Raw genomic sequence first — 15,083 nt, forward strand, 5'->3', positions numbered from 1 at the left:
AGTTTCGTACAAACTCTATATAATGTGCTCGCAAATCTCCGATGGTGCATCGTTTTCCTCCATGTTTTCCTCCATGGCTGCGAACGCTGTAGCGTTGAGGCATGGGATACGAAAGTGGATTGTGTAGTTGTGGCTTTGTCCTGGCGCAGGGTGTTTACAGCATATGTGTTTAAGCATGTTTAAGTGCCACCAGTGACTGAATAATAGAGATGTGAGAACTGCAGCAAGATTGAGAGCTAGCGCCTACACTCGCAAGTGACGACCTTCACCTCGATGGACGGCATGTTTTGTAAGCCAACTGCGTGATGAGGAGGGGTCTGCGGTTAGAAGCGCTCTAGCTGTAATTGACAGAGATACCTCGCGCGGATGCTAGAAACCACGTTTGATCACTTCTCGTTGCGTATACTATGCGAAACGTAATGTTGTGGTCTGTTTTGGCATTAACGAGCTATTTCAGCCTGTGTTGTACACTCTGCTATGTTCGTGTATGTTCTTGTTTACAGTTCGCTAAAGTGCACAATCGACTGCTCTGCATTCGCTCATGTTTCTTTTCTATGTTGCGCAGGGTAAGCAGGCGCTAAAAGGAGCACCGTGAATTTCCTGCTGAACGTTGGACATGTGGGAATCACTGCCTTACTCGTTGCTCCTGCGCGTCTTGTCACATCTTTCGGCGAAAGACATATGCCGTTGCGGCTGCGTGTGCGCATCTTGGTCACTGGCAGCCGATGATGAGTTGCTGTGGCGGAGCAAGTTCCAACAGGACTGGAAAGTTGACCGGAACATTCCTGTTCTGGAGGGCGCCCGCTGGAAGTCCGAGTATCGCCGCTTGTACTACGAAGCGCCCGTTGTCGAAGCCGAAGTACTGCTTGAGCACAGCCATCAGGTCCTGCACGTGAGCTTCTCGCACGACGGCACCTGTTTCGCCAGTTGCTCCAAAGACGGCCACGTGAAACTCTGGAGTGCTTCATACCCGGCGACAGTGATTTACTCGAGGAATATGCGTGACCTGAGCTGGAACTACACGCAGTTCTCGCAGTTCAACGAGTCTGACACGCTGCTACTTGTGTCTGGCGTGCACTTTGGAACGCACACAGCTTCTGGGGAGATCGCCGTCTTCAACCTGAAGGAAGAATTTATCCTGCAGTGCAGAGTTTTCAACAAGCCCTACGATATCTTTGGGACGTGGTATACTGACCACTACCTCCTCTCAGGGAAGTTGCACTTCCTTGGGCACATGTTATCCTGCTCAGATGTTTGGCTGAATAAGGCCTGGCAGGAGAGTGAATCTGAAAAGAAGCCCATCGTAAAAAAGCTGTTCAGATTTTTCAATACAAATGCCAGCTCAGTGCGCACTATTCTTGTTGCCAATTGCGAGCCACCACACGTCCCCGGTAATCCTGTATCTGACCCATGGACATCACAAGATGATGATGATGACACAGATGAGGACAGTGCTGATGCCGATGATCCCCTGGACCCACGTGAAAAACTGCTCATTTTCACCACCGGGTCTTTGACCTATGCACCACATCAAGTGGGTTTCAAGCGCATCAAACCTTTCCGGTTTGCTGAGCCAGAAAAAGAGCCCCCTTCGTTGCTCCAACGTATTGCCAGGCAGCAGGAAGCAAGACGCGAGCCACCTGATCCAGTCGAGCAGTCTTTCGACGCCGTTGATCATCTTGTGGATCTGCATGGTCACATTATTGGCATGGGGCTGTCACCTGACCATCGATTTCTGTATATAAATAGCAGGCCTTGGCCTAAGAACTATGTTATTGAGCAGCCACTATCACCACCGCCTATTGCACAAGAGATCGACATCCATGTCATAGACCTGACCACCATGGAAGAAGTTGGCAATCTGTTGCGTTCCCATCGTGCATACACGCCTAACGATGAGTGCTTTTTCATCTTTCTTGATGTGAGTGAAAAGTATGTGGCTAGTGGTGCTGAAGACCGGAAGGGCTACTTGTGGGACCGGCACTATGCTGTCTGCTTGGCCAAGCTTCCCCATGATGACGTTGTGAACGCTGTGGCTTTTAATCCCAAGGAGCCAGAGATGCTTGTGACTGCAAGTGATGATTTCACACTCAAAGTCTGGAGGTCACGAGCAAAAGCTCGGGAACTCGGGCTGCTGCCTAGAGACCATGTGGAAAATTCAGATTGTGCTTCAAGCAAATCTGGTGTGAGAGCAGGGCCCAGTGCTTCTTCAAAGGGGTGGGAAACAGCTTGAAAAATAAATGGTGTGTGTTGCTGTTCACTACTTATTTGAACTATATTTGATTTAATGTGTTTTGTTGACAGTGTTCACAGTTATCTGTGCTAAAAGAGTCGGTATAGACACTTACGTCTATCTTCTTAGTGTGAAACTTGCATTTGCTTCCTGGTTGTGTGGCACTAACAGAGCGAACAAACCCCAGTGATTTAAAAATGCTCAAGCACTTTCATATATGCTTTACTCGCTCGGCCGTATACAGTGTGCCAAGACTCAAAAGATAGAACTAGTGTGTGCTGCACTTGGAGAGTACTCATCCCTCCTAAAAAAAAAAAAAAAGGAACATTTGACAAGTGATCTTTAATTTATGCAGGAAATGAAATAGAGGGACAATGAACTCTCTGAACAATGTACCCACACTCTTGGTGCGCCAGCTGTGCGATTCTAGCATTCTGGCTGTTATTGACAGAGATACCTCACGTGGACGCTAGAAGCCATTTGATCACTTCCTGTTGCGCATCTTATACAAAACGGGAAGTGATCAAACGTGGCTAGTGTTGCCACTGGACCCACAGGACACCAAAAAATATGCTCATCCTATGGGCATGCTGAATGCATACCCGAGTATGTCAACACTAAAACGTCCGCATGGGCACAGCCTCAGCCTTTAGGATTAATTTTGAATGAGAGATTGCGAGTAGGCCCGCTAACAGAACTGCATCACAGTGCCACTGTGTCGCACCTATTTAAAATAATTTTGCATAACAGCATACAAACTGAAAGCTAGCTAAATAGATTTGTGCAGTTGTGGCCAACTGATTAACCCTTTCATATCTGATGCACATATAAATCAAAATTTCAACTTCTCAGTATGTTCTAAATTAGATGAAAAAAGTGAAAGGTTATCTGGTTTAATTTTCATTGAAGACAATTTCGTACACCTTTATGTATACCAGAAACATTGAATTACTCCATGTGGACGCAATGAAAGCAATTCAAAGGTCTACTCTCTTTAGTACCGAGATAAACGGAGAGGCTCTTTATTGAAAATGAGCATGAAGAGGAACTCGACACTTTTTAAACTGGTTCATCACATGTATGTTGGCAGGTACAGTAGGGACATTGTCTTGGGACACTTCAATGGCCATATGATGTATGCCACTGTGCCCAAAATAATCGAGTACGTCCGATGCTTTAACGATACCACATTACTAGATACTCCACTATGTTTAAATTGCATTTTGATGGCCCATTCTGCCTTTACGAGCTTGTCTGCCACTTTCTGGTCTATATGGAACTTGTACCCTTTTACAGCCAAGTACAGATGTCAGTCCTAGTTGCATTCCAGTAGGGAATAGATAAAGAAGTGAAGTTGGGCCGTTCATATAATGCGTAGAGCAGATGACCGGTGGTCTATTACACAAACAGATTGGTTGCTGGGAAAGAAAATGCCATTAAGAACAGAATATTGGAGTGTGTGGGAATTGTAGCAACCTGCGGATGCAAGATAAAGGAAAGTGATCACTTGGAGGAGGCTAAAGTCCCTAGATTTTCTGCTTTCAAAAAAATAAATATCAAGGGACTTCAGGAGAAGCCTTTGACCTGCAGTGGACACCAGGCTGATGACGACAGAAGTCTCTCCTTTCTTCCTGGAAGCTTGAGCATATATACAGAACAAGCCTTCAGCTTCAAGTAGTTCCTCTAGAAGGAACGAATTTGAGTTAGCCCACTCGGTTCACTCCACCCACACTCTTATAGACATCGACAAAGATGGACCTCAGGTCTTGAATGTTTTTTTCGTCGTAGTGACTACGCTCTTCTACTGGTTTTGCGCTTTGTGTATTGCACCGCAGCAGAATGCTTTCACCTGGAAAGCAACTGCAGCATGCTCCAAATGCTAACAAAAGGGCTGAAGTCCTTCAGACTTGTCATTTCTGCAGTTTATTTTGCATTGCAAGAAAGGGCTGTTAATTGGCATATGGAGGGCTCATTGGCTTACTAGTGGTAATGGGGTTGAGAAAACAGAAAAATTAAACAATTAGATTTTACGTGTCAGAACCATGCATGATTATGTGGCACTGATGTGGGGGCACCGCCAGTTTTCATTTTGACCATCCTGAAATTCAACATGCACCTAAATCCAAGTACACTAACGAAACATTTCTGCATATCGCCCCATTGAAATGCAGCCGCCGGGATCGAACATGCGACTTCGAGCTCAGCAGCACAACGCGATAGCCTCTAATACCGGTGTGACACGGCCACTTTAGATCACTATCAAGCCCGATCCGGATTTAATTTCTCGACCGCAATTGGCACCCTCCAACACTGTACAAAGGAGCCAATCGCGACCGAGAAATTCAATCCGGATTCGGCGATGAAGTGTGCTCTGCGACACCCACATAAGCTATCGCGACAGGTGATAACAGACGTCGATATGGCAGCTATAAAATAAAATTATGCATACTCGAAGCAACATTTAGTGACGCTTAATTGTAGCCTAATTAATTTCAGTAAAATACCTTAAACTGCGTTTTGTTCAGAAGACACGTCATGCGTAGCGGCAAGCCATGATGCTTTGGACAGAAAACTGAATTTGGGCAAGTTTTGGATATTCTCTGGTTATTGACGCTCTGATGCAGACATCCTGGGGACTTCCTTAGTATGAGCTGGGGCAGTGTAAACACCGAACACGCGTGGTAGTGCAGCATGTGTACAAGGTTATTATGTGACTGCCTGCGTCGCGCGAGTTCCTACCCGTCAACAAAGGAGATTGAGAGCAACGGGCTCCAGCATGAAATTCACGATTAAGATTTCGCCAAAAAATGAAATGGACAATACGTCATTACTTGTGGTATCGCGCAATGAAATGGGCGCAGCAAAACTATAGAGCGCGTAGCATTACGTTAGTACTTGCTACTAGTAGGTGGCATTACAGCTACCACTAACACTAACATTAGGAACAGAGCCCGTGTAAAGGCTACTCTGTGCCGCCTCAAACAACCCCGCATCTTTCCATCGTTAGATGACTAGGAGCATGAAAAAAATGAAACGCTACAACATATGCTCACATGCTGGGACCATTAATTACTATGTTATTCCTTCCGTCACTGCGCGCGCATTATAGATTCTGCAAAAACACACAGGATAAAAAACTACATGGGAACACACCAAACCCACAAATTTGCAAGAGTAATGAAGCACTTGCCAACAATAAATGCACCATGCCATGCAGCGGCATATATTGTTCTGCGCAATTTTGTCTGCTACACATTAGCTCCACCGTATTTGAACGCGTCACCTGCACACCACACTACAGGCCATACACTATGTTTCTAGCGTAGCAGGGAGAGACCAAAATGAAATTCTAGGCTAACCAATTTCGGATATTATCTTGCAGATGTAGCATCTGGCGTTCTATCCGCTTTCTTGGTCAACAGCTGACTGCCGAAGGTTATCCAATCGCACGGACATATTCTCGGACGTCACTTTCAGTGTGCACCAATTGGTTGAGGAAAAATTTTCGAATACAACGCGACACCACGTACTACGTCACGCTAAAGTATCGCCAAAAGTGACCAGAAAGAACATGTCGCCACTGGCCATGATACAGTCACAGGGACGCGGTAGTGCTGAACTTGGCATCACAAGTTAGCAGCTGGGCACAATTACATTTCTTCGATTGCATTTTTCCTAGTTGCAACAATGCGTCATTTCGTATTATTGGCCGTGCCTCCATGACAACAAAGCGGCAACGGAGTTGCCAAAGCTAGAACCTGGACTAATCCATGGGTTGGGGCTTGCACAGGCCTGCACGTGCCAGCGGTGTACAAGTTCTGCTTGCCGCATAGTGAACAGCCAATCCTGTATGCGAACACCTTGGCCTCGCGAGCCCCAACCCAGGGACCACCACGCTTCCAGATTCGATTCCCCCGCTGCCCCTTGGATGCCCCGCAGATCCTGTGCCACCTTTATTATAATTTCAGGTTCTCTCCTACGGCTTCCATTTGCTGGTTACAGGTGCCCTCTTGGAGCAGTACTTGTAAAAAACGTATCGCGACGAGAAAAGCACCCAGGAACAAAGTGCCCCACGACTTCTACAACACCAGTCCGAACCTTTACTGCACAAGGTCCCAATTTGCCAAGATTTCCACGCTTAATCCTGCATCCCACAGGTGCAACAAACTATGTTACACAATAGAAAACAATCTAGTACCTGCCCATGCAGGAGCTGATACTGCTGCAGGCATTCGCCAGTACTGGAATTGTTGCAGTGCCTTAGGCACTTTGCCAAAAGCACCGCATAAGCTGCGAGTGTTGCTCTGGGAACTACAGCAGCAGCAGCTTAATATTAGACCACAATGCATCAGCACTGCTCAAATATCTCTGTACTTACTGTATTTACTTGCATAATGATCGCACAATATGTGGGTTAAATTTCCTGCTAAAAAAAAAAAAACATTCCTTTTTCATCCCGCATTTGCTGTGGGATGACAACGGGTCAACAAGCAGGTGGCTGCAGCTGTCAGTGCGGGACACCAAAACAAATGGCGGCCAGCGGAGCAAGTAGAACGCGCCAAACTGGATTATTTTTCTTCTCACGAGTACATTACACGCACTGAAGCAGTTTCTTCCGAATCAGTAATGAATAATATCGTTAATATCGGCAAGTTAACGACAACAACATAGTCATGTCCACTTTGAGGGGACACAGAGATGGGCTTAGCTTAGCTGCCAGTGACAGAAACACATGCGGGCATGCTGCTGAAACTGCAGCATTTGTCTTCACTGCTAACCTAATACAGCACGTTTTCACTAAGGGTGGGCGAATATCTTGGCTGCGTTACAAGCGTCCGCATATGAATAGGGTACACTTCCAACGCATCAGTGTAAACGTGGCCACTATCGTTGCCGCTCGCAATTTGTTGCGTGCCCACGAGTGCAGACGAGAAGTATCGAAAGGCACCTTTTATGTTGTTGACCAAAACCAGTATGAAGACTACAAATAATAAAGCCGAGGAAAGTTTGGCGTTAGCTTTTTTTTTCATGGAAGTGTGGAAAGCAATGAAATGAATTAATGGGGCATCTGCTTAATAATGTTGGGTGCGTGCAGACCACTTGGTATGTCTTCAGGAGTCTTTCGCGTAGCATTTGACAGATGGTAAGTGCGATCATCATTAGCTAGACTTTGCACACAACATATCGCTGCGACAAGTTCAGGGTGCGACCCTTACGCGAGTGAATACGGTAAAAACATTTGTGCACTGGTCTTCAATTTCTAGCAAGTAGCACCATGATACCAAAGGCCTTGCTGCAAATTGAAGTATGTAAAAAGCCAAGGGTAACACTTCCACAACCACAAATTCATCCACAAACTTTAATCTGTGTTGTCTCATTTTTACAAAGTTCCACATTGAAGGGGAAACGGGAAGGGAAGGAAGGAAGTTAAAGTAAAAAGGCATTACAAAAACTGCCATAAAAAAGTATAAAGCTGCGGGCATGTACAATATAGCGCGACGATGCACACATGGACACAGTTGAAAAATGGAAGTAAAAGGGACATACAAAGAAGGTTGATCAGGCTGAAAATTTGTTCACACAAATGGCCGAGCAAAAACGCTGTAAAAACTTTAGCTGTAAACACTCACATGAGATCTACAGTATGCTATATATGAATACAGTAACAGCACGTATGCAAAAGGTGGCGAGACAGCTGTTAAAATTTCCTTGAGCAATTCCGCATCGAGACCTCAAGATGAACTCAAGTGGCAGGAACAAAAACAGATCTCTACAACAGAAACGAGCATATAGTTACATGTGTACATAGATGTTTAACAAAAGAATGTACGACAGATGAAAAATACATTGAGAGCAAATTTACAACTTTGATATAATATAATATGCATTGCTTTGAGTATGTAGTGGATCATGAGTATAAGATGTCTTCAGCTCCTCGATCTGACCAGCCCTCCAAACAAAACATGCACGGAAGTTGGCCACCCATGCAAAAGAAGAGGAACAAAAATTGCAAATGCACTGCCGCCCCTTTCCCTCCTGACTTGCTCTGTAAAAACACGTAATGCCCTGTGCAACGAGCTCCCTTTATATAACTTTCTAGCTCTGTGCACAATGCTAAAAACCACGCATGGTATCAACTCCACAGGATCTCCCTTTCCTTCCATACTCCCTGAAAAACGAACGGCCCACCATCACAGAAGCATGAAAATGCGACAGCTCGCCTATGCTTCACTGCACAATGAGATGAAAACGACCCTTCTTTAGACCTCATTAAGAACAGAACTATTACCCCCCTCCCCCCACCCTTGGAACGGAAAATGACTAAAGCCTTTCTCCAGCGCTCGAATGGCTCACTCCTTGACCTCTGTGGGGGTCTTAGTAACAACCTCCTCTACAACTTCCTTCTTGATGACCTCTTCCTTCTTGACCTCCTCAACAGTTGCTTCAGACTTTTTGACAGCATCCTCAGCAGCTGGAGTCTTGTCATCAGCAGCTGGGGCAGACTCGTCAGCAGCCTTCTTAGGCTCCTCCTCCGGTGTTTTTTTGGGAAGATGAGTGTTGAGCTCCAGTGTCTTGCAGATCTCATCCCAGTCAGCCCAATAGCGCTCCTTCATGCGCTCTACAAAGGCTAGCAGATTGGCACATTCCTGCTCCATGAACTCCAGGAGACCACCAAAGGGCACATACACAAACTGGCACAGGTGAGCAAAGGCCACACAGTCGAGCTGCACATAAGAGGAAAGGCTGTGAGCATAGTACAGGCAGCAAGCTTTTGAAACATGAACATGAAACAGGCATTGCAGAGTCATGCCACAGCACAGAAGCTGCAGGTTCTTGCCAGAAGGACTTGCAACCACTGAGCCAGGATGTAAGGGCTGTCATCTAAGTGTGCAGAGCCAATTTATCACCTCAAGGTGTATGCTTACAGGCAGGTCATAAGGCCTTAATTGGCTGGAGCTAACAGGACATTTTCCAGGTTTTAGCATGTCTTCCGTACATCGACTTCTGATCAAAGTGTGTTCACTTTGTGGAACATAAAGTGAAAGTACCTGCCTCCTTATTAATTGAGAAGTTAGTCTGCTGGTGGCGAGAGACAAAATACAGAATTGAAAGAACACATACCAAGTGAGGCTCTGTACCAAAGAAGAACTGTTTGGTGCCCAAATACTGCGACAGGTGTTTGAGGTCTTCCTTTCCAAACTCCAAGATCTCGTCTGTTGTGTGACGGCCCAGGCCATGGCCAATGGTCTGCTGCACATTCTGTACAAGAGCAAGGAGAAATTTATTAGACCAAAAAGGCTAAACCTGCACACAGGACTGCACAACACCAGATAATTTTAGTACAGTACATCCAAGAGGACTGGGCGTTTTACTGGAAGAGTCAGGTCGCAAACATGAATGGCCTGCACGGTGTAGCCATCGGGCGGCACAGCACAACCAGAGAAATGCAGAGATACTGCAGTAGTCGAGTGCATTTTACATCGCTGCAGGTGTAAATTTCCAGCAGCGTCGTAATCGTGCTACTGCCAAACACTTATGCCAGCAGCAAAATAAGATACGTTTGGTTGCTGCCATATAGTGGTATTTGTCTGGTTGAGCTCTGAACCACCAGGTGGGTGCGCCGTGCAGGATCTTCATGTGCACCTCTGCTCACCTGGAAAGACAGCCAGTCCGCCTGCATTTACTGGAATACCGGACACATTAAACTAGTAACGAATGCGCTGCAACATTTGTCATGGCAGCAATCTCCCTGTGCGACTACTGAGCTTTCCTGCAGTGTGCAAGTAACATCGTTGCTAGCAATCAACAGAAAGGAAAAGTTGCTTTTGATATGATGTGCCGAGGCACTATCTCTCTGCATCTGGAGGAAGTTTTGAAGGAGCACAACTACCTGGGGGGTCACGACGTACCAGAAGAACATAAAAAGTGACCCACCGGTGGGTGAACATGCACAGGAATAGAGCCTTGCAAAAAGTGCTGCCGCAGTGAATGGGAAAAGTTTGCAATACAATACTTGTGCAATACATCCCCATAAAAATGCATTGCCATGTTATGCAAGATGTGAAAAAAAAAAAAAGCCTGCGAACAAAATGAATTGGAAGAAATGGTAGCAGTTAAATGCCTTTTTGCACACCCTAAATAACAGCAGCACATTATTAAAATGTGCTCTTCATCAAGATAGCCCAGAATCCTGGAATGGACTTAGTAAAATACTGTTCTTTATTACAGAATAGCCAATTGGTGAAGTGTAGCTGCTGCTGGTTCGAAAGGCAACCAGCACAATTGACCACTTGCAGAAGTCGGAGCGCCACCTAGCACGAAAAACGGGAAGCTTGCGCCTCGCCGCTTGGTTGGAAAACATCCCGGCTCCAGCCTTGCTTTGGTACGGCGGCATCAAGTGGCAACGTTGTGTTTGCAGAGCTTCTTTCGCGTTTTGTGAAAGCGTCGACGTTCTTTGGTAGTCGCCATATATGACCTGCCTTAAATATGATTGAAGAGGACTTCATTCTCTTGCCGTTTTTGCAAATGGGACGGACAGCTGACTTCTCAGAGCGCTGGATAACGAGCGACAATGCGTGGGGTTATCTTCATGCCAACACTTCGTCCGTTTGTCAGGCACACCGCTGATGGGCTAAAAAAAAAGGGTTAAGTTAAGCACATAAAACTTAACGTAAACACCGTGGACCTTCCACTTGGCCTCATAGGAGCTACGTACACACCATCCATGAAGTCGGGCATCTACGTGGTTACAGCATGGTTCACAAAAGCCATTGGCGACATTGCCGGAGAGCACTGTGAATGTGTGGCCGGATGAGTGCTTTATGCCTGTCGCATTCCCCGAACTCTTAGTTGTAGCATGGAACAACAGATGTACACGTTCTAGCTTGCAAATTTGATATTCATCTCGTGCTGTTTCGCCAAACTGCTGTGTTGCATGCTTGTGGTTTACGAAGCCGTATCCCAAATTTCGCATGCGGTACATGTACGCGGTAGGTTATTCAGTTTGTTTTTGCGAGCGCTAAGGCCTCAAAGCTTACGCCAACCTATTTTATTATATGTTATATTAGCTTAAATATGGGCAGCGCGTGCGTCCGCAGGCCAGTACGCTCCCGCTTACTCGCGAGTACTCATCAAGGCAGATAGTTTGACGAATTGATTCGAAGTCATGGTGGAAGAGAGCGCAACACAACTGACATGTACGGAAAAAAAGAAGACGAGCGCAGACTCGCAAATGACATGACGTACATAGACTGGCCGCATCTGTTTGTGCGCTGTTCTTCACAAATCGCTTAATCGTATTCGCATCTACTCAGGGTCACTCAGTGACGAGCGCGAAGGAAAACTGCATTCTTTATATTTTAAAGCCTCAGCGGGCCCTGCCAGCACGTCGCTGGCCTTCTGTTCAGCGTTGCAGAACTGGCAGGAGATGACAAGGGTATAGTGCCTTGAATATACTTCTAGAGTATAATTCTAGGCACTATAACAAGGGAATAGAAGTTGCCTGCATAAGCCACAGATCCTAGAATGCACTGTTAGCTGCAACGGCGTGCCGTCCGGGTTCGACCGCTTCACAGCTGCCGTCCGCAAACTTCTCCACATTAACCTTCGCGGGCGGAAATCTGAAGAAATTACTATTTCCATTTTCATAATAATAGCTCGTGCAGCCGAAAGCGACTCAGTTGGCCGGCATGTCACGCCCGAGCAGCGCAGTTTGCTTTCCAACCACGGAGACGGCGCTCACGAAGCGCCGCCCCGCGGCCGGTTTTTGCGCATGCGCAGTCGTACTTCTGCAAGTGGTCAATTGCAAGCGAAAATTAGGCAGCCACAATAATATTCAATGCCTAGACAAGGAGTCCAAAATCAAGTGGCACAATGCACATTGTGGGCTAGACCTGCAGGTCCCGACGTGGGAGTAGCCGGGTGCGCGACGAGTTCGTGTCCTCGCCGGACCTGCAATGTTTCTTCACTCACTCACAATGCACATGTTCGACTGGTATCGCAAGCCTATTCCACATTGGGCAGCAATGTACTGCCATCATGTGTGCAGACAGTAGCGTCCTGTACAAAGCTGTATCTTAAATTATGGTACCTGTTGCTTAGAGCAGCATAGCCTATGTATTCAAAACACCAAACTCACTTCTGAAAGCAAGTTTTCATAGATGCTATGCCCTTCTTGCCGACGGTTGCAGGTTTCCAATGAACCTGAATTTTCGGCAAATCAGTCCTGCAGAATTAGCAAGGTGGAGGAAGGTTCATCAAAAAAAAAATTGACAACCACCCGCACGTAGCAAGAAGCTACAAAGGAAACCCACATGGGTTTCTTGGAAACGAAGCTTTGTAGTCTAACAATAACTAGTCCTGGTTCAGGATAAACCCAAATTTTATATCTCCAGGCAACTCTATGAAGTGAATGAGGCTGCCTATATGCATGCCACTATGTTTGGTTTAATGGCTTCGGTCCACAATACTGACAATTTGATTTAAGCTCATATCGTAGGAAGCTAGCATGATCAAGATTTCAAGCATATGCCACCATGTGTGCAGACAGTAGTGCCCTTGTACAAAGCTGTATCTTGGAAAATTATGGCACCTCTCGAACAGAGCAACACAGCCTATTATATTCAAAACGCCAAACTCACGCTTTTGAAAGCAAGCTTGAAAAAGAACTGCAAGACGCCTTTGGGCAACTTCGAGTTGAGCATGCGCTTGACGTCCATTTGGGCTGCTTTGAGAAACTGGCCCGGGTGGCGATAACGCCAGCAGCGAGACACCCAGCCTGTGTGGTTGTTGAGCATAGATGAGAAGGCATGCGATACATTGCACTCCTCGGTGGTTAGGCCAGCATCCAAATCCTTGCCAAAGTATTGGCTCAGCTGCTTGATAATGATGTCAGAATCTGCAATCTCCTCGCCGTTGAGCTCCACAAATGGGAGTTGACCTTTCTTCGATTTAAACTTGAGCTTGTGGTCCACATTCTGAAAAGCAAAGTACAAAGTAACAGTTAGTGAAGGAAACACTGCTGAGCTGCCACTCTGCATGAAGAAACTAGTGAATCTGCCAACTGGTGCGTAGGACTACTGGGTATACTGCAGTAGACCCAGAGGTCTAGAGTAATTCATTTGCAGAGGGCTCACCTGGTGGTCTGGCCAGGTTTACCCTGTGCATAATGCAGCACATGTTGCTGGGAGAGTAAAAAGAGCAGGGCACCTGAGCAACAGCGCATGCAGTAATGTAATTGCGTCGACATGTGTGTCATTTGAGGCGGTGTGCCATGATGAGTAAAAATAGAATTAAAGGCATGCTTGAAGTGAAATGAGTCAAGATTTTCAGTAAAACAAATACGGGCGCCAAGCTGTGTCTTCCGAGCATGTGAGTGATGTGCAAGGGCCGTATCAAAGATGAGGTTAAACTTGTATAGATATCGCAACCGTTTGTCACGGCATGTTTCGGGCGGGCTACTCTAAGTACGAGGGGGCACGCTACGAATGAGTCACGCGCAGAAGAGGGCTAATTGCCGAATACATTGAGGTTACTACGCATACGGGGCTAGCAGAACAGCAACGTGTTGCTCACGACGGGGCAGAGCAACGTCTAAGGCGCAAAACGTAAAATACCGCTGATGAATCATATTTATGTGAGTCAATTGTGGAGATAAGTGCCAGAGGCGACACGCAACGATCATATCGGCTCTTCAAGAAAGAACTAGTCCACATTCACACAGGGTCAATGTAAATGCAGCAACGGAACTCACTTTTTTTTAAAATTTGCAGCTAATAGTGAGTTGGGCAGATATTTTCATCGACCGGTTTCGGTGAGCCGGATTGACCTGCAAAGGCGGGGCGGCACGCCAAACGACCAGCGGTCTTCGCGCACAATGCTTGTCCCATAAACGCCTGTAATAGCTTTGTGCTGCAGAAGAACACTATGAAGCAAGACCAACGTACAACGTTCGGCGAGCGTGAGGGCGACCGCCGAACGCTGTTCCGAGTCACGCATCGGCCATGACAACACGCACTGACAGCTCTTAAGCCTAACACCGCGTCACACCAAGCCGGCCGACGCAATCCCGGCAGTGGGCAGATTTGAAACAAACGGCGCGCTGCGAAGACGACCAGCTCACCTCATACTTCACTTGTGTCATGCGCAGCCAAGTCTCAACTTTCAAACAGAAAGGCGAGATTCCGGGCAAAGTTGGACAGCGAGTGAACTGGTAGAGATAGACTACATCTTTTTCGTAATCCGTCTTGTGAACGCTGGGCTTGTTTGCCGGCGCCGACGCGGCGGTCGTGGTAGCGTCGGACGTCGGGCTGGCTGCCGTCTCCTGTGTGACTGGAGTTTCTGCAGGCTTTTCGGCCTTCGCCGGGGGTGCGGTACCTGCAGAGTTCTCGGTCTCGCTGGGGCTCGTCATGGCTGGAAGAACTCCGCGGCAAGGAAAGAGCGACGACGGGAGACCGGCGCAAAATGGCGCAGAGCAGCAACCCAAGCTTCACGTACAGTCTGACAGGCGGTCGATGATTGGCCAACGCCAGGGGAGCCTGGGAGGGGGCGCTTTATACGCGGCTCGACGCATGACGTCATGCGGACTGCGATGGATGAGTTCGATAGCGGACGTGACGTTTTCAGACTGCTGCCGTTTTTGACAGCTCTCCTCGAATAGTCGTCGGCTGAAACCGACGCGTTATCCAAAGCGCGCTGATACGGGCGCGTAAGGGCGTCCCTTCTCATGATGTCACGCTGCTTCGCTTCGGGAGCACGATAAACGCTGACTCACTCTCGTATTCCACATATTCTAAGTCGCAAAAGCGTTGTGTATTTGCGAGAAACAACAACCGTGAACGATTCAGTTTAG

At 47.0% G+C, this 15,083-nt stretch overlaps 2 protein-coding genes across 3 annotated transcripts; one reads left to right on the plus strand and one right to left on the minus strand.

Moving 5' to 3' along the window:
* Nucleotides 1-18: 18 nt before the first annotated feature.
* Fbw5 (F-box and WD repeat domain containing 5) lies at nucleotides 19-2,267 on the plus strand. 2 transcript variants are annotated; one of them, XM_070521456.1, is made up of 2 exons: nucleotides 19-289; nucleotides 566-2,267. In XM_070521456.1, exon 2 carries the CDS (start codon nucleotides 617-619, stop codon nucleotides 2,231-2,233), a length of 1,617 nt encoding a protein of 538 aa, XP_070377557.1. In that variant the 5' UTR covers nucleotides 19-289; nucleotides 566-616; the 3' UTR covers nucleotides 2,234-2,267. The 2 variants fall into 2 exon arrangements, with proteins under 2 accessions (XP_070377557.1, XP_070377559.1); XM_070521458.1 differs by lacking the exon at nucleotides 19-289 and adding an exon at nucleotides 333-485.
* Nucleotides 2,268-7,578: 5,311 nt separating this feature from the next.
* On the minus strand, nucleotides 7,579-14,781 carry fax (failed axon connections). Its single transcript, XM_070521463.1, has 4 exons — nucleotides 14,355-14,781; nucleotides 12,874-13,209; nucleotides 9,356-9,493; nucleotides 7,579-8,958 (listed from the first exon to the last, which is right to left on the minus strand). The coding sequence occupies exons 1-4, from the start codon at nucleotides 14,640-14,642 to the stop codon at nucleotides 8,584-8,586; spliced, it is 1,137 nt and encodes a 378-aa protein (XP_070377564.1). The 5' UTR covers nucleotides 14,643-14,781; the 3' UTR covers nucleotides 7,579-8,583.
* Between the last annotated feature and the right edge of the window lie 302 nt (nucleotides 14,782-15,083).

Source organism: Dermacentor albipictus, chromosome 1 (assembly GCF_038994185.2).
Source record: "Dermacentor albipictus isolate Rhodes 1998 colony chromosome 1, USDA_Dalb.pri_finalv2, whole genome shotgun sequence".
Classification (NCBI taxonomy): Eukaryota; Metazoa; Arthropoda; class Arachnida; order Ixodida; family Ixodidae; genus Dermacentor; species Dermacentor albipictus.